General features: G+C 48.0%; 1 protein-coding gene across 1 annotated transcript in view; it reads right to left on the minus strand.

Moving 5' to 3' along the window:
- Positions 1 to 20,000, minus strand: part of LOC127004980 (potassium channel subfamily K member 13-like) — a 96,294-nt gene that overhangs the window by 57,595 nt on the left and 18,699 nt on the right. The window contains 1 exon segment of the mRNA XM_050873356.1: positions 12,348 to 13,354. Coding sequence (XP_050729313.1) covers positions 12,348 to 13,164 — 817 coding nt within the window. The 5' untranslated portion in view covers positions 13,165 to 13,354.

The following is a 20,000-nucleotide window of genomic DNA, read 5'->3' on the forward strand; positions in this document are numbered from 1 at the left end:
GTGGTGGTGGAGGTGGGGATGGTGGGCCTGGCGTGAAGGTGTGGTGGTGGTGGTGGTGGTGTGGGGATGGTGGGCCTGGCGTGAAGGTGTGGTGGTGGTGGTGTGGGGATGGTGGGCCTGGCGTGAAGGTGTGGTGGTGGTGGTGGTGGTGTGGGATGGTGGGCCTGGCGTGAAGGTGTGGTGGTGGTGGTGTGGGGATGGTGGGCCCTGGTGAAGGTGTGGTGGTGGTGTGGTGGTGGTGGTGGTGGTGTGGATGGTGGGCCTGGCGTGAAGGTGTGGTGGTGGTGGTGGGGATGGTGGGCCTGGCGTGAAGGTGTGGTGGTGGTGGTGGTGTGGGGATGGTGGGCCTGGCGTGAAGGTGTGGTGGTGGTGGTGTGGGGATGGTGGGCCTGGCGTGAAGGTGTGGTGGTGGTGGTGGTGGGATGGTGGGCCTGGCGTGAAGGTGTGGTGGTGGTGGTGGTGGTGTGGGGATGGTGGGCCTGGCGTGAAGGTGTGGTGGTGGTGGTGTGGGGATGGTGGGCCTGGCGTGAAGGTGTGGTGGTAGTGGTGGTGGTGTGCGGATGGTGGGCCTGGCATGAAGGTGTGGTGGTGGTGGTGTGGGGATGGTGGGCCTGGCGTGAAGGGGGGGTGGTGGTGGTGGTGTGGGGATGGTGGGCCTGGCGTGAAGGTGTGGTGGTGGTGGTGTGGGGCGGGTGGGCGTGGGGTGCCGGTGTGGTGGTGGTGGTGGTGGTGTGGGGATGGTGGGCCTGGCGTGAAGGTGTGGTGGTGGTGGTGTGGGGATGGTGGGCCTGGCGTGAAGGTGGTGGTGGTGGTGGTGTGGGGATGGTGGGCCTGGCGTGAAGGTGTGGTGGTGGTGGTGGTGGGGATGGTGGGCCTGGCGTGAAGGTGTGGTGGTGGTGGTGTGGGATGGTGGGCCTGGCGTGAATGTGTGGTGGTGGGGGTGTGGGGATGGTGGGCCTGGCGTGAAGGTGTGGTGGTGGTGGTGGTGGGGATGGTGGGCCTGGCGTGAAGGTGTGGTGGTGGTGGTGGTGGTGTGGGGATGGTGGGCCTGGCGTGAAGGTGTGGTGGTGGTGGTGGTGGTGTGGGGATGGTGGGCCTGGCGTGAAGGTGGTGGTGGTGGTGGTGTGGGTGGTGGTGGTGTGGGGATGGGCCTGGCGTGAAGGTGTGGTGGTGGTGGTGTGGGGATGGTGGGCCTGGCGTGAAGGTGTGGTGGTGGTGGTGGTGGTGGTGTTGGGATGGTGGGCCTGGCGTGAAGGTGTGGTGGTGGTGGTGGTGTGTGGGGATGGTGGGCCTGGCGTGAAGGTGTGGTGGTGGTGGTGGTGTGGGGATGGTGGGCCTGGCGTGAAGGTGTGGTGGTGGTGGTGGTGGTGTGGGGATGGTGGGCCTGGCGTGAAGGTGTGGTGGTGGTGGTGTGGGGATGGTGGGCCTGGCGTGAAGGTGTGGTGGTGGTGGTGGGGGGATGGTGGGCCTGGCGTGAAGGTGTGGTGGTGGTGGTGGTGTGGGATGGTGGGCCTGGCGTGAAGGTGTGGTGGTGGTGGTGTGGGGATGGTGGGCCTGGCGTGAAGGTGGGGGGGTGGTGGTGTGGGGTGGGTGGGCCTGGCGTGAAGGTGTGGTGGTGGTGGTGGTGGTGGTGTGGGGATGGTGGGCCTGGCGTGAAGGTGTGGTGGTGGTGGGGATGGTGGGCCTGGCGTGAAGGTGTGGTGGTGGTGGTGTGGGGATGGTGGGCCTGGCGTGAAGGTGTGGTGGTGTGGGGATGGTGGGCCTGGCGTGAAGGTGTGGTGGTGGTGGTGTGGGGATGGTGGGCCTGGCGTGAAGGTGTGGGGATGGTGGGCTTGGCGTGAAGGTGTGGTGGTGGAGGGGTGTGGAGTTGGGCCCGGCGTGAAGGTGTGGTGGTGGAGCGTGAAGGTGTGGTGGGGATGGTGGGCCCGGCGTGAAGGTGTGGTGGTGGAGGGGTGTGAAGGTGGGCCCGGCGTGAAGGTGTGGTGGTGGAGGGGTGTGGAGGTGGGCCCGGCGTGTAGGTGTGGTGGTGGAGGGGTGTGGGGGTGGGCCGGGCGTGGTGGTGTGGTGGTGGAGGGGAAGGTGGGCCTGGCGTGAAGGTGGCGTGAAGGTGTGGTGGTGGAGGGTGTGTGGATGTGGGCCTGGCGTGAAGGTGTGGTGGTGGAGGGGTGTGGAAGTGGGCCCGGCGTGAAGGTGTGGTGGTGGAGGGGTGTGGATGTGGGCCCGGCGTGAAGGTGTGGTGGTGGAGGGGTGTGAAGGTGGGCCCGGCGTGAAGGTGATCTGGTGGAGGGTAGTGGATGTGGGCCAGCGTGAAGGTGTGGTGGTGGAGGGGTGTGAAGGTGGGCCCGGCGTGAAGGTGTGGTGGTGGAGGGGTGTGGATGTGGGCCCGGCGTGAAGGTGTGGTGGTGGAGGGGTGTGGAAGTGGGCCCGGCGTGAAGGTGTGGTGGTGGAGGGGTGTGGAGGTGGGCCCGGCGTGAAGGTGTGGTGGTGGAGGGGTGTGGATGTGGGCCCGGCGTGAAGGTGTGGTGGTGGAGGGGTGTGGAGGTGGGCCCGGCGTGAAGATGTGGAGGTGGAGTGGTGTGAAGGTGGGCCCGGCGTGAAGGTGTGGTGGTGGAGGGGTGAGAAGGTGGGCCCGGCGTGAAGGTGTGGTGGTGGAGGGGTGTGTAGGTGGGCCCGGCGTGAAGGTGTGGTGGTGGAGGGGTGTGAAGGTGGGCCCGGCGTGAAGGTGTGGTGGTGGAGGGGTGTGAAGGTGGGCCCGGCGTGAAGGTGTGGTGGTGGAGGGGTGTGGAGGTGGGCCCGGCGTGAAGGTGTGGTGGTGGAGGGGTGTGGAGGTGGGCCCGGCGTGAAGGTGTGACTGTAGTGGAGACGGGAAGGAGGATGCGGCGCTGGGTGATTATGGACGCAATAATGATAAGGGTCACGCCTCTCCTAGATAAGATACCGGCTCCCCTAGTGTCCCTCGCCCTCGCTCCCCTACGCGTGTTTAATTGCTCAGCGGGGCACCGTGACAGCCTAGTCCGGCGTGTGAGGAGACATAATTTCATGAAGGGTGTCGTGGAGGTGGTGGTGGTGGTGGTCGACTTAATCACGAAAGGAAAGGTTACTTAAGTTATTCATTTCGTTTATTTATAGAAAACTTTTCAGAGGGTAAGGGGATGAAAAAATCGCCTCTATTAATTGTAATAAATATCCTTATCTTCATAAACTCGCTTACATTTATTCGTTTATATTTTAATTCAAAATGTCCGATATTTCCTTACAAGGCCAGGCGTACGCAGACAAGCTCTTTCGATGTTACTGAATTCCGCCTCGATGTCAGGACTGAGGCCAAGTGTTAGCTCTTAGAGGCAAAAAAAAGAAAAAAAGCAATTGATGTAAACAGATACGGGGAAAATAAAACAATTAAATGGTGTTCTTGAGAAAAAAGAAGTAGCGTTGAAGTTTCTTTTAACAACGTATGAAAACTGTTCAAAAGTTATTTAACGAGTCGGGAGAATGTCAGAACAAAATGAACTAAGAATAGGTTAAAACTAACAAGTTAGGGGAGGCGTTGCCTTAGTGGCTAGAGTGCGGGCGCGGTGTCCTGGAGGACCCAGGTTCAAATCCCGCCCTCCGCTAAAAGCGGAGAATTATCAGTCATCGCCGAGTGCCCTAAGACTACCCACATGCCGTCGCCGTGATGACCACTTATCAACCCGGACTCTAGCGAAACTCTAAAGAAGATCAAGGGGAGCTCCAGGGGGCAGCATGAACCAAACAAGAATGACACCACTATAAGACACTTGCCTGCGCCACTTGCGGGCTTGGGCCGACCAGCAAGCCCAATCATGAAAAGGATCCAAAAGAAAAAAAAGTTCGTCAAATAATCGCTTCATTTTTCCCTCACCTCAGCTGCAATCTGCGGAGTTATAATTGCTTTACCTCTTCTTCCTCCCCTCTCGCCATCTTTCCTTTCCCCTCCCCTCTCGCCATCTTTCCTTCCCTTTCTTTTTTTCATCTTCCGTTCATCTCTTCTGTGAACGGTACCGGCACAAATGAACGGTACCGGCACAAATGAACGGTACCGGCACAAATGAACGGTACCGGCACAAATGAACGGTACCGGCACAGGTGAACAGTACCAGCACAGGTGAACGGTACCAGCAGAGGTGAATGGTACCGGCACAGGTGAGCGGTACAAGCACAGGTGAACGGTACCAGCAGAGGTGAACGGTATCAGCATGCTGCATTCTGATCTGCACTAGTAAACACGAATATAAAAATCGAATGGTTCGTGAAGCCAAGACCAACCCGATGAATTTCTTTACATACACATGAAAAAAGAAGGTAAAACCAATATTGGTCCCTTAACAGACGAAATTAGTCTGGCTAGCCCGAGCAGTAAATACGTACATGGCCAGAGTCTTAAGCAGAGATGAAGCATTTGTGTTCATGGTTGAGAACGCGGAGTCAGTCTTCGAGGGCTCCCTCACACTCATGGAAATTGGCAGAGTATGTGGTCGAGCTGTGTAAAACTACCTCAATAAACTCGACACAAACAGGTCCACAGAACCCGACAATTAATTTCCGCGGCTATTGAAATATAATTAAGCGGCAAATAGTTCATACACGTACAAATGCTTAAATCTATTTGTCAAGGCTCCCGAAGTGCGTGAAGAATTTATTAAATTGTTAAAGCACGCATTTTCTTAATACACTAACATGTTTTCGGTTGCCTGCTCTTACATATTTCCAGGTTTTCTTTTTCCATTCTTTCATACAATCCTTTCCGAGATCCTTTCTTCTATTCTCCCTTCAGTTCCTAACAAAAAATAACTTCTTGCAGGGTAACAGAGGGCAGTGGAAACGGGCTTTAATGACGACACTAAAACATTTCATTCATTGCTCCTGACGTACCATTGCCGCAACCACCACTACCGGCGGTGGCTGAACAGATAGCAGGACGGCCCCGCATTCAGGAGGACGCGAGTTCAATCCCCGACCGGTGCCACCAAGCTGGGATTTTTCAGCTACCGCCGAGTGGCTTAAAACTACCCACATGCTGTTCGGAAGACCACCTATCAACCCGGACTCTAGATTCTAGGATTAAAGATGAGTTCCGGGAGGGCAGCATGAGCCAATGCAAGATGGCGCCACTATAAACACTCGCCTGCGCCAGAATGGGCTGGGCCGACCATCAGGACCCACCGGGAAGAAGCCTTGGACCGACCATCAGCATCCACCGGGAAGAACCGTACCGGCGCAATAGGCCAAGACAAAAAAAAAAAAAAAAAAAAAAAAAACACCACGACAACAACAACCTCCTTCCCTCTTTCTCCTCCTTTTATTACTATACCTTTTATAATCTTTCTTCTTACCTATATAGTTTGACTGTTTACTCCTAGTGAAGGAGGGCCCGGCGTGAAGGTGTGGTGGTGGTGGTGGTGGTGTGGGGAAGGTGAGCCTGGCGTGATTACTTATTACGAAAATGTGCTTAGAAAATTTTACTCTCCGGCTCACAAACGAGACAAAAGATATAGAGAGAAAGGGAGGAAGATTGAAAAGCGGACATCAGTTTTAAATACAATGAGATGTCTTCGTTTTCGATCACGATTCTAAGTGAAGAAAATAATTACGTGGATTATTCTAAGATACATTTCCTAAGAGCACGTATCATCGAAGTGCCCCCTGCAATCCACAGAGCAAGAAAAAAAGAAGAGCTGGTCATGCAGGAGAAAGAAAAGGAAGATCGATGGCACTCGCGGAGGAAAGAATCTGAGAATGGAAGGAATTAGGGAGGAAATGGAGGCAAGAAGGAAGGTATTGAGGGAGAGAGGAAAAAAATCATTCAGCCATGCGTCGCTCAATTCCCAGACCCGTGACGAGACGAGGAGCAGGACATCACTCATCATTACCCGGAGTCCCACCACTGCCGCCAACATTACCGTTATTCCTCGCTGTTGTTGTCGTGATTATTGCTATTATTAATATTATTTTCATTATTTTTTTTATTATTATTATTATCATTATTGTTATTATCACTATCATTATTAGTATTGTTGTTATTACTACCATTATGAACCAAATACCATCGTGAATATCAGTACCTCATGAATTGCCATCTCTACTATAATTACTACTACTACTACTACTATTACTTCTACTACTACTACTACTACTGCTTCTACTGCTACTGCACCACAGGAAAGGGGATGGAGGGGGATAAATTCTCTATTAATGTTCTGTTTCACCTTGGCTTTTGTGTCTTCTTTTTGCCTTGATCTGGTGTCTCCTTAACTGTAAAAAAGTAGATAATACATGTGTGTGTGTGTGTGTGTGTGTGTGTGTGTGTGTGTGTGTGTGTGTGTGTGTGTGTGTGTGTGTGTGTGTGTGTGTGTGTGTGTGTGTGTGTGTGTGTGTGTGTGTGTGTGTGTGTGTGTGTGTGATTTTTTATTGATTTTTTTTACACTTTATCAACACACATATAGGAATTCAAGTGTACCTATGCAGGTGTCTGTCGGTGCAGCGTCATCGCACACGTAACATCGTCACAGAACCCGTGAATATGTGCACACACACACACACACACACACACACACACACACACACACACACACACACACACACACACACACACACACACGACCCCTCCCCCCCCCATCACACATACATTCCTCTGGCCACATATCCACCACGGTCACTCTTCCCACGTATCTATATATACTCGTATACACCCAAAACAGTGTACATGTCTCTAGGCGGACGGATGGTGATGAGTGTATGGTGTATTGTTTCGGCGTGTGTTTTATGGCCACAGTGGAATGCTATTATGGTATTCTGACGTCTGAACGGGCGCAACCATATGTGTGTGTGTGTGTGTGTGTGTGTGTGTGTGTGTGTGTGTGTGTGTGTGTGTGTGTGTGTGTAAAGGTTAGTTGGTTATAAACTATCGCCATGATACGCCTACGTTATTCCAGTGATGCACATCCCTGCTTTTGATTTCCACTTGACCTTTTATGGATTCAATGGACGTACGTATTACCCGACCAATACAGTTTGATAGAGTTTGGGCAAAAAACTAGGTCACTGGCTGAAGCGTGGGTCAAACAGGACCACCAAGGACACCCGAGGGGCCCAAGTCATCAGCCAAAATGGGAAAACACGAGTAAAAGGAAAAAAAAAATTAAATTCACCGCAGCACCAACCACAAAGAAACATAATCGCATAAACTCCATACAACAATAGCATTTCTCTGCCCTTCCCATGAGGTGACGCAGCGAAGTGACAGAGCACGGACGTCAAGGAACATCTGCTGCACACTGACATAAAAGCCAACAATATAATTTCCGCAGATGAATCTCCTAATCAAATCAATACAGATTATAAAAAAAGACGACCAGATGGTGTTGAGGTCATGAAAATGTCTGTATGGCCTTTCTGAGATGCTAGTGGTGGTCTGTATGGCCTTGCTGAGATGCTAGTGGTGGTCTGTATGGCCTTTCTGAGATGCAAGTGATGATCTGTATGGCCTTGCTGAGATGCTAGTGGTGGTCTGTATGGCCTTTCCGAGATGCTAGTGGTGGTCTGTATGGCCTTGCTGAGATGCTAGTGGTGGTCTGTATGGCCTAGCTGAGATGCCAGTGGTGAAAGATGGCGAGCAAGTTATCAACGCTCATATAAAAAAGCTCTCTCTTCCTTGGCCATTCCCGTAACACCAGTTTGAACAATATCAGCCAGCCAGGTCCCACTACACTGGTCAGTAGCTATACAAACATTGATTTTCTCCTTAAGTAATAGTGTTGCGCAAGTATGCCAAGGAAAAAAAGACAGGTGAACTATGTAGAATGGAAGTGAAAAAACGTTGAAGGTGCTGTTTTTTGTTGTTGTTGGCAATAACTGACATGTATCTGAGTGAGGGGTATCTGGGAGCTCTGCCGCACGAGTCATAAGTTTGAGATTCCAAAAACTAACTCAGCAACACACCGCGGAAGCTTTTTCTCCTCACGTGTCTTGGCACATGAGGGTTGACAGGCAAGAGCAGGACAAGGCGCCGCCGAGGCCTCGCGTGACTCGAGGCGAACATAATGTCGGGGAAGACCTGAACCAATGATGGGAAACAGAGGCAGTGAGCACCACCCATAATGTAGGAACGACACACAGCCCCGGATAGCCGTACAGCCTTCACTATCCTGTCACACGGGGAAATTATAGGAAGCGAGGTGCATCAAGACGTGGCCAGGGATTTACATTCGTGATGGCTCAGGAGGTTATAATTTTATGTTGGATAAGTTCTAGTACTTGGGATGATTTATGTGTTTACCTTATTATTGTAAATATAATTCTACTTTTTATCTTTCTATGTATGTGTATTTGCACGTGTGTATGTATGTATGTGTATGTATGTATGTATGAATCAAACTGCATATAAATTCATTGACCTATGGGAAGGCGGTGGGTTAGTGAACAGTGTGCGAGCGCCATGTCCTGGAGGACCCGCCGCTACAAGCTGCCAATTTTCGGTCATTGCCGAGTTGCCTAACACTACCCACACGCTAACCGAATGACCACCTATCAGGACCTGTTGTGTTGCTGTGTGTTTTTGCGTGTGATTTGGCTGTGTTTCTGCGTGGGTTTCTGAGTGTTTATCGTGTGTTTCGAGTGTGTTGTTGTGTTCCCGAGTGTTTTCGCGTGGGTGTCAGAGTGTTTCGAGTGTGTTGTTGTGTTTCCGAGTGTTTTCGCGTGTGATTTGGCTGTGTTCCCGAGTGTTTCTGCGTGGGTTTCAGAGTGTTTCGAGTGTGTTGTTGTGTTCCCGAGTGTTTTCGCGTGTGATTTGGCTGTGTTCCCGAGTGTTTCTGCGTGAGTTTCAGAGTGTTTCGAGTGTGCTGTTGTGTTTCCGGTGTTTTTGCGAGTGATTTGGGGGTGCTGAACCTTGTGCTTCTGCGCGAGTTACTAAGTGTTTCTCGTGTGTTTCGATTGTGTTGTTGTGTTCCCGAGTGTTTTCGCGTGTGATTTGGGTGTTTGTACGTGAGTTTCTGAGTGTTTCTCGTGTGTTTCTGAGTGTTTCTCGTGTGTTTCTCGTGTGTTGTTTACGAGGGTCTTGTGGTGTGCATGTCGACACCTCACCCTTTCAATTCCCCTGAGGATTCAATCTGCTCCTCCTTACTACACTCTCTTTAAATCCCCTAGAGTATTAACCCTTCCTACCCCCCTTTTTTCCCTCACCTCACCTCACATATTGCTCTGACCACCCCCTCGCTCACCTCACCTCACATCCTTTTCAACCCACCCCTTCACCCACCTCACCTCACCTCTTTCCTAACCCTCCTCTCAATCACCTCACCTCCTTTCGTAATCCCCCTCTTCACTCACCACACCTCACATATTGACCTGAGCCCCCCCTCGCTCACCTCACCTCACATCCTTTTTACCCACCAATTCACCCACGTCACCTCACCTCTTTCCTAAGCCTCCTCTCAATCACCTCACCTCCTTTAGTAATCCCCCTCTTCACTCACCTCACATCACATATTGACCTGAGCCCCCCCTCGCTCACCTCACCTCACATCCTTTTTACCCTCCCCTTCACCCACCTCACCTCACCTCTTTCCTAACCCTCCTCTCAATCACCTCACCTCTTTCCGTAATCCCCCTCTTCACTCACCTCACTCACCTCCTTTCTTAATCCCCCTCTTCACTCACCTCACCTCCCTTCCTACTCCTCCTCTCACGCACCTTACCTCCTTTCTTAAACCCCCTCTCACTCACCTCACCTCCTTTCCTAATCCCCTTCACTCTGTGTTTTTATCTCTTTCATTTCAGGCAATCATTAATCACTTTCAGCTAAGATGGCGCCTAAGAAGTGCAGTACTTGCAACGGTAGCTTCTCAGCTCACTTTTTTACAGGGCGTTTTGTTGCCTGTCGACTGTGTCTCTCCAGGCAGCATCTCGAGACAAGACTGCAGGAGCAAGAAGAGAAGATGGAAGCAGGTCAGAATAAAACAATAGAGCTTTCTCGAACTGTTGCCTCCTTGCAGGAATTCATCCAGGCTAACGTTGCTGTGATGCCAAACCCTTTTCCAACCGCCCCCTTGCCTTCAGCAGTACCAACGACACCAGCGGACAACACCACGCAGCGGGAGGGTGGTAAAGGCACTGCCCATGATGGCTTCACCGTCGTGAATGGAGGAGCCAAACCAGCCAGACAAGCAATTTATCCTGTTCATTGCTTCATCAGGTTTGCCATTCTGGAGGAGGATGACGAGCAGGAGAGCACCTTCCTGGTGGGTGACTCCATGATTCACCAGCAGGTCGTTGAGTTTTGCGGCAGGGTTCCTCGTCGAAGACGGAACTATTGCTATCCTGGTGCCGGGATCGACGATGTAACTGCCGCTCTTGAGGAGATCTCCCCCCAGGCTACTAATGATACACTGTTTGTTATTCACACAGGTACGAACGACGTCACCACGACCCGGTCTGAGGAACTGCTGGACAAGTACCGTAGGCTCATTCAGCAGTATATGTTTAAATCCCCTAACATTTTGATTTCAGGAGTTCTACCACGGACGTGGGCGGCGAGCGACTTCTTCAGCAAGGCCTTCAGCCTCAATAATCGCCTACAGACTCTTTGCAGAGAGCTTGACGTTGAGTTCTTCGACGCCTGGGACAATTTCTACGGACAATGTGAACTCTTCCACAGGGACAAAATACACCTGTCCCCCATCGGGGCAGCCAGATTCGGAAGGCTCCTAAACGACGCAGTACGTGACACCCGACCAAAAAACGACTCTCAGCCACGCCCCTCCAAAAAGGCCATGTAAATAGACGCCATGCATCGCAACAAACTCGTAACCGTGATCCCGCAAGTACCACCACCTCTATTACCAAGCCTCTAGATAACTTAAAAATCCTTAGTTTCAATGCGCGTAGCCTAAGAAACAAGTTTGATGAACTGAGATGTCTTGCTCTAACAGAAAATATTTACATAATTGCTATAACCGAAACATTTATCGACACCACAAATATTGATTTAAGTTCCGAATACAACATAGATGGCTACAGACTCTTCAACAAAGATAGTGTAAACCGTAGAGGCGGTGCCGTCGCCCTTTTTGTCAAAAGCTATTTGCACCAAATTGTTCTTCACCAACGTTGTAGTGCGAGAATGGAATAAGCTCCCACCTTCAGTGGTCCAGTGTAACACGATTGACTCCTTTAAAAACAAGCTCGACGGTCACTTCCTTCAACTTAATATTAACTAGAATAGAAATGCAACGTTTTGGAGCCTTCTGTAGAATCACTTAGGTTTAAGGACAGACCACCTAGTCTGGACCATGGGGTTTGTGTGGTCTAATTTTCTATGTAAATCTATGTAAATCCGGACTCTAGCAATGCACGCTAAGAAAAAAAATGATCAAGTGGTGTTCCGGGGGCCAGCATGAGCCAAACAATAATGGCGCCGCTGTAAAACACAAGCCTGCGTCACCATTGGACTGGGGCCGATCAAAGGGCCCGATCATGAAAAGTCTACCGGAGCCAGAGGCTGAACATAAAAATATAAAAAAAATGCACGTCAGCAGGACCTTCCCCCAGAAAAAAGAAAACTATCTTCACTTTGCATTACGAATCATGGTTCGGACACTCCAGACTGATACAATGAGTCATTTCCATTCGAAGCGATCTGAGAGACTGTGTGAAACTTCATTCTTTACTGTGAAGCATTGAGAAAAATCACACAAGATCATAAGTTCAGTCATGCGATAACTAATCCCAAATTCACTGAGCCATTGTCTGTGAATTTAGTTTGTTACGTTAGTGACAGTTTAACAGTCACCATTTAATGTGACGAATTGCATAGCAGATGGCGAGGGTGAGCAGCTCGTTTGGAAGATGCCTTAATGTGTGTGCTCGAAGTATTTATTTGCGTTTGAGTGTTTTTCGCGGTGATGACTGAAAAACATGGTCATCTAAAAACATTTACCGTATACTGACGCAAACGCTACAATAACCATGAACTTTTACTCGCAAATCTTTTCATATTACTTTAGTTTTCATGAGATAAGTGATTTGCCGTAGGAGGTAAGTTTAACATTGTTCTGTCAAGACAGGCACATGAGGCTGCATGAGGCGCCTTTAATTCATTAGTTTTAAAGTGTCACTTGTCTGTGGTCTCAGAAAAGCAGACCACCACACACCAGTTATTAAAAAAAAATGGTGCACTGGAACTCATCCTCAATCATGATACATAAATATATATTTACAGTAACAGAAATTGCAAAATGCACACAAATAAAGAGGAAGAAGTGAGAAAGAGCACTTAAATAGAAAGTTAAATACATACAGGCAACAAAGTGGCCGTCATCAGAGGTACTCACCAATGGTAGACACGACGGTGCAGACGAAAAAGAAGCTGCCGGCGAAATCCCACAGTCGGCGGCCTTCCAGCTTGTGCCCGGCGTCCGTCATGTTGCCCCAGATGTACAGGAGATCCTCCACCTGCGCCAGACTCACGTTCTGGATGGTGACGTCTTTGCTCAGTTGCGCGAATGACTTGGTGTAGCGACTGATGTAATCATCTCGTTCCCGCCTTTCAGTATCCTCTTCAAAGGCCTCGAATACCAGGGCACCGAACACCATGTAAAGCAGCAGCACCAGCGCCAGCAGCAGGAAGCGGGCATTGTCTTCCTTTAAAATAAGAGCATTGCAACATTTCGCTCGGCGGGTTACTCCTAGAGGCCTCCTGCCTGGCAAGACGGGCACATCAACACTGGCGGGTTTGGTCGCTAAAGCAGTTTCAGTTTTTGAGCACAAGCAGCCACAACAGAGGCCGCCACCTGAGTCCTCGGATCGCACCCATCCTCGCCCACAACCGATGCTGCCTCCGCTGGTGGTGTCCGGCGTGCTGCCCTCAGAGCTTCCTTCAGAGTAACTGTCACTGGCAGAACTACTGTTGCAACTGTTGAGGTGATTGATTCTACTTGGATTCCTCGACACCGGCTTCTTCTGATCGCCCTCCGTCCAGCCGTCCACCGTACAAACCTTAAGTTTGTTTTGGGAATGTGCTTGGGGCTGAGCTGCTTCCCCAACGCCCTCGCTCACAGCCCCGCCCCCACTCAGTCTCCCTGACCGTGCCAGATCTGCCACCTTGCCTTGAGGGGAGTCCCCAAGAGGCGTCACTGAGCTGCTGGGCATTGGAGGGAGCCTAGCCACGCTCTCCTTTGCCTCATCATAATCAGCCAGCGGTGCTACAAGCCTCTCCACCACTCGCCCCTCATGGCCTAACGGCAGTGGTGTGCCTCCCTCTCCATAACCAAAGGGAGGAGTCCACAACACGAGCCTCTTTGGGTTGATCTGGTTTCCGATGCGTTAACTTAGCAAAATTCTGAAAAAAAAGAATTCATAGCTTATAAATACGTCAAGCATAACAATTCGTGTTAAATGATAAAATGGTTTGCAAAATACCAAAAAAAAATATGACATTGAATTGAGTAAAAGAAAACGTTTTTTTTTTTTTTGTTTGTTTCTAACTAGTGTGAACAGTACTTGTCTAACAAATATTACATAGACATGCTGGTACTACAGGTAATTTTGTGTACGGGAGGCACGATGTATTTGTGAATTGTTTTCGGTATAAACGATAGTAATATTGTTTTTATTTTCGAATGTTAGTGACACTTCCCTCTACGAAAACTACCTGGTTCTTGGTGTGTATTTTAATGCTAATAGAGAATTACCGTGTGTGTGTGTGTGTGTGTGTGTGTGTGTGTGTGTGTGTGTGTGTGTGTGTGTGTGTGTGTGTGTGCCGCGCGCGCACGCGTTCACAAGCATTTATTACGTCTGTATCTCATTCAAATCGCAGAGTTTTGCCTTACATTCTATGATAATGAAAAAACGCACTGCTTGGACTCCCAAAATTAATCTCTTTAATTAACACTATGCGGTTCTGTGTCGAGAGGGAGATCGTGGCGACGGGTGACGTTACAACAGTACGAGGCAACGAGGAATGTTAATATGATGAGGGTCGGCGCTACAGCAACACTCTCACACCTGTCTGTGTGTATAGCCTTGACCTGCTTCTGTTAACAAGGTTCTGACGTACATGCCGTTTTCTCTGAATGCGGTGAATGTCGAAGTAAAGGTTACAAAGAGTGGTTGGCTGCGCGGGTAAAGAAAAGATGGATTAGCTGTTTAGAGATGCATGAGTATTGGAAAAGAAAATACTTTAACCGTTTTATTGTTTTCTTTGGTAGTGTGTGTTTGTGCAATCCTCACTCAATGAATTAACACCCGCCCTGCAATACGCAGTTAATTAATTTGGCCCTCACATGTTAAGCAGTATGGGGTGAATTCGTACACGGATAGATATTGTATCGATAATTTTTTTTTATATTTAAATATTTCATTATCCGTTTTTTTTTCTTCTAGGGTGGAGCGCTTCTGTATACCTTTCATCCATTTGAGTAACATCTCGTCACCACTATGCAGGCAACTTGGGTAGTCTGGCTCCCATTTATGGAAAATGGAGGCGGTCACTGGGTGCTTGGCGACTAAAAGTGGCGTTCACGGGGTCCGCGGCTGAGCCTTGCTGACAACTGACTGATTTACATTGCCGTTCAGTAGTTGCTTTCCATCGAGACTAACCTCGATTGCACCCATGAAAGAGCGAAGCCATATGTCTTGGCAAGAGCCTCAAGAGACGCCATTGCTAAAATCCTTCCACCCCCACAGGAGACTGGAACCAGCCACCAGAGCCCCTCGAGAAGGACCAACGCTCATATTACTAGATTCTTTTTTCTCCTCCTTTTAGATCAGTTTCAACAATAATGGTAAACCTGTACCCGTTCCCTTCGAGCTCTCTAGGAACCACTTTTACGGGTTTATGGCTACATCAAACATCACTTCTTTTCAATACTCGTGTGCTGCAATAAAGGGAAAAAAAGTAGTTGGATGTGAAGTATATAGAATGTAAAGAAGGCGATGAAAAAACTTAGCTGCTATTGGTTTTCAAGTTAATAATATTTGGAATCTCGTAGCAAGGAAGAGCTTCGAATACGGCCGAAAGACATATAGAACACGCCGAACTATTGAGCAGACTACACCAAATTCAGTCATTTTTCAACTTCCTGAACCTCATATCCTTAAAAAGGGAAAATTAAGAGACCTAAGAGTGTATAAAGTCCATAAAGTGATTACAAGAATTTTTTCGAATCCAAAGCCACTGCAACAACAAGGAACGAGATATGACCCCGAACATGAAGCAAAGTAAGAGTCACACAGGCAAAAACAATATTGTCAGGTCATGGAGAAAGGTTGCCGCGGTATTAAGCATGAAGTATTAAGAAGTGCATTAAGCAAACGACTACCAAAAGAAAAGACGTCTATATCGATAGTTCCAAACGACCCAAGTTCTTACAATCCTTGATGGTTTGAAGCAATGCGTGGCGGGAAGTCATTACCCACAGCCGCTCTTGGCAACAGGCGTCAGTAATCGTTTCGTACTCCTCGCCAATTGAAAGAACTAGCTAATCGGTTCAACAATTAAGTCAAGGGAGTGAGTTAAGTTCAAAAGCCTTTCATGCGCCATTGGTGGGTGAGTGTACTTGTATGTAGTACTATGTACGACGGGAGTGTATATAGTTGTTCCTTTTCTTTATTTTGCTCATTAGAATTATTTTTTCTTTGTCTTACGGTCTCCCAAGTGTTGAAGCCGCTTTAATTAGGATAATAAGCCCCACTCGAAGGACAATTTTCACAACCTGTTTTTATCTATTCCTCGAAGCGTAATCTGAAGCCTTGTCCACCAAAGAGGCAGCCTCGTCGCAAACCAACATGCCTTCTGTTGCCTGCTCCTCCTGCGCTCTTATAAGCCTGCTCCTTTCCGCTTACATCTTTTCAATGCAGCTACCAACATATCTCTGCTCTCCCTCCTCTCCCTCTTCCACCTCTCTTAAAAGCAACTATACCCCTCCTCCTCCTCCTCCTCCTCCCTACCTCTCCTAAATGCAGTTCTAGGCATGCCTCTATCTCTCCCCGCCCTCCCCCTCCCCTGTCTCGTCTGCCGCCACACCAGGGTTTCAACTCCCCTCCGCGAGATCCTCCCGCCACTGTGGACTTTAAAGATGAGCGTCTGCACATCAAAGTGAGAGCGAGTAACATACGCCATTCCCGTCGTCTGAAAAGTAACTGTCCACAGGATGACGCATTTTTATCTCCTATGAGCCAGACTATGAAGTACGTAGATTACCTCGATACAATGGAGCGAATGGATTATGAAAGTAAGAAATAATGTCTTGTGTTGCCAAAGAAGTTATGTAAAGCTTCCACTGTCACTACAACACTTAGAAAAAACTGCCCCTTTTCCTTCTATATCCATTTCCTCCGCCCCTCCATGTATTCTGTGGTTCCTTCTCCCATGTAGAAAACGTTATAAGGATCCAGTGTTGAAATACTAAAAGGTGTGGTATGATTCTTGGACAGTGAGAGTATGAGGGAACTAATCGGAGGTCTTCTATATCTGGAGGCGCTTACATCACACAACAGTACTACGAGGACAGAGGTGGCCGTGAACATGCAAGACACTTTTATTATCTGTTCTTCATGACAGAAAATAAGTAAATAAATGAGCGTTATTAAAAAGACAAAGCAAAGGGCAAAAACGCAGACGACAAAACTCCAGCCTATTTAGTTGAAGATGAAGGCCAGTAAGTTCCAGAAGGGTATTATTCTAGTCCTAGCCTTTGAAGAATATTGATACTCCCGTTCCAAACACTTAAATCATTATGACGATGAAAATAGATTTACGATCCCATTAACTCGTCTGCGTTAAGAAAATTGCCTCCTCCTTTATAATTCTTGTTCCTGCTATCTGATTTTTCTTTTTTTAGGTTTTAGCGCAACAGAGAGAAAGGCATGCCGTCAACGTACTGTATGCGACAACGATATATAAGTTTTTCTCCAGCAGGTATGCAATGGCGACACCGCTAATATGTAAAACAATTAAGGTTTAGAAAATATTACAGAAATAAATAAACCAAAAAACTGTCACGATCGTATGCTTTTAGGCCAATGTAGATGCAACTGTATAATTTATCAAGTCTGGAAAAATGAGGACCTCACAAATTTAGGGTAAAAATGTTACAAAGTTTAGATTTTCTGTGGGATCGAAATTTTATCATGATGAAAGAGAAAAAGATATAATATTCTACATTATAAAATCCAAAAGAAAATAGTGAAGAGAGAGAGAGAGAGTACAATAAAAAAACAAAACAAGAAGTAAGGCTACATGAGGATAGAGAGAGACAGGCAGATGGACGGTAGTGTGACATCAAAAGGAGAGATGATGACAAACCAATGAACTAAGCTTCAATGAGGGGGTGAATGAGGAAGTGGCAATTTCCAGAGACACAGAAAAGGTACAGAGGGACAGGAATTAGTCAAATGAAAAGGAGCACAGACAGAGGAGGCAAACAAAGACGCGTGAAAAGGAGGAAAGGAGGCGAAAGGGAGTGGATGGCTGACAGAGAAGAACAGGGAAACCAACAAAAGAAGAGATGAGGAAGAACGGAGAAAGAGACAGATACGTAGAGAGACGGGAAGAAAAGAAACATATAGAAGATGAAGGTGTTTAACAATGATGTGCAAATGGGGAATAGAGGGTAAAGGAAATGGTTGGCTGACAGAAAGAAAATAAAAAACAGAGAAACAGACAGAAAAAACACCAAAACGACGGAAAGAAAGGAGAAATAGACAGACTTAATATAAAAGATAATGAAGGTGTTTAAACAAAGATATGCAAAATAGGAGAGGAGGGGAAAGGGAATGGCTGGCTGACCGAATAAAAAGCAGGAAACAGACAGAAAATACACTAAAATGACAGGAAAAACAAAGAAGCAAAGATATGCAAAATAGGAAAGGAAGGTAAAGAGAATGACTGACAGAAAAAAAAAACATAAACCGACAGAAAGAACGGAGAAAGAGACAGAGAAAAAGAGACGTGAAGAAGACAGACAAACATATAAGGAAAGATGAAGGCATTTGACAAGGAGATATATACATTACTAAGTTACACAGACAAAGACGGGCAAAAATGAACGGGACGCAGACAATGAGAAATGAACTCAAAAGACAGACGAGCAGACAGACAGAGAAAGAACGAACAGTGAGAGGGAGGGAAGGAGGGAGAGGGAGGAAGCGAGTTAGAGAGGGAGGTAGAGAAGGGTTTGATGGAGGGAGGGAGGGAAGAAATGCTGATCCTGGCAGCAAACACTTATGCCTCTCCGCGCCCTGCCTCTTGGGGCCACAGATGCTCTCTCTCTCTCTCTCTCTCTCTCTCTCTCTCTCTCTCTCTCTCTCTCTCTCTCTCTGTGTCTCTGTGTGTGTCTCTGTCTCTGTCTCTGTGTCACTGTGTCTGTGTCTCTCGTCTCGTCTCGTCTCGTCTCGTCTCTCTCGTCTCTCTCTCTCTCTCTCTCTCTCTCTCTCTCTCTCTCTCTCTCTCTCTCTCTCTCTCTCTCTCTCTCTCTCTCTCTCTCTCTCTCTCTCTCTCTCTCTCTCTCTCTCTCATCCCCCCAAGCCCTCCTCCCCACAGGTTAATATGAGGCCACAACAAAACACTTTTCTCGTAATTCCTCGGCCGTGCGGAGGGACTTCTGAATGGCCGCGTGTGGCGCTAGAAAATATAATTGTACTCGCTTCTTTCTCTTTTTAGGCGGAACCTCCATGAGAGAGAGAGAGAGAGAGAGAGAGAGAGAGAGAGAGAGAGAGAGAGATATTGTGTGTTCGGAGGGAATGCGGGGGACTAGCGGGGGGAAAAGGCGGAGGTGGGGGATGGCATCACAGAACAAAGAAGACTAATGGTGTCACCGATCTATTTGACGACAAAATTGACGACATCGACGGCCACACCCCCGACTAAATCACTGCGGGGCCAGGAAAGGCAGCAATAAGTGAAGGTGGAATTAGCCGCGTGTTAGTTTACCTCATCGTCTCCTCGCGAAACTTAATCTTCCCATTAATTTGTTGTCACGGAAACCCTATTGTTGTTGTTGTTATAATTTTTATTATTATCTCTGGTGGATTATTATAATTACTCTTGTATTTCATGTTTCTCTCGGAAGCGATCATCAGGGATTAGGAATCGGCTAAATTTTGAAGATATTTTAGTGACGATTAAAAACAAGTGGACTCGGGATGGCCATATATATTTTTTTTACAACAAAGGAAACAGCTCAAGGGCAACAAAAAGAATGTGTAGAAAAAAAGCCCGCAAAGCACTGCTGCTATAAAAGACGAAGTAAAGAGTAGCCAAAAGAGAGGTATATTTCGGGTGGAGAGGCGTCTTGATGCACTCCTCTTGAAAGAGGTCAAGTCATAGGTAGGAGGAAATACAGACGAAGGAAGGCTGCTCCAGAATATACCAGTGTAAGGAATGAAAGAGTGAAGATGCTGGTTAACTCTTGCATAAGGGGTTTGGACAGTATAGGGATGAGATAGAGAGAAAATCGAGTGCAGCGGGGCCACGGGAGGGGTGGGAGGCATGCAATTAGCAATATACTGTGCAAAACTTATAGGAGATAGACAATGAAAGTAACAGAGTCACAACCCTGATATTGTTAAGGAGAGTACAGGCAAAGAACGAGGAGGGAGAATGACAATTTGAACATTTACCGGAGCAGGATGTAGTACACCATCAGGCAGAGAAAGGGGGAGAATGTCGGGAAAGGCATTTGTCCTTAGTGGACTATTAGTGCCTGACGGTGTTACTTTTTTATTTGCAACCGGAGCTGTCTCCGGTGGTCGATTTTCATTTTTTCTAGTTTATGGCTTTAACTTTTATAACAACTAAAGTACAATAAAAATAGCAATAAGAACGTAATTAACAATTACAAGAATAAATGATAATACTGAACTCAGAAACGACAAACAAAAGCAAAAACAATGCAATATATTTAGCATCGGACGTGTGACTTCTTCGACCAATAGCAAAAGGCATGATAAAACACTTTCTTTTTCGCAGTACAAGGACACACCGT

The sequence above is a fragment of the Eriocheir sinensis genome, chromosome 3, assembly GCF_024679095.1.
Source record: "Eriocheir sinensis breed Jianghai 21 chromosome 3, ASM2467909v1, whole genome shotgun sequence".
Lineage (NCBI taxonomy): Eukaryota > Metazoa > Arthropoda > Malacostraca > Decapoda > Varunidae > Eriocheir > Eriocheir sinensis.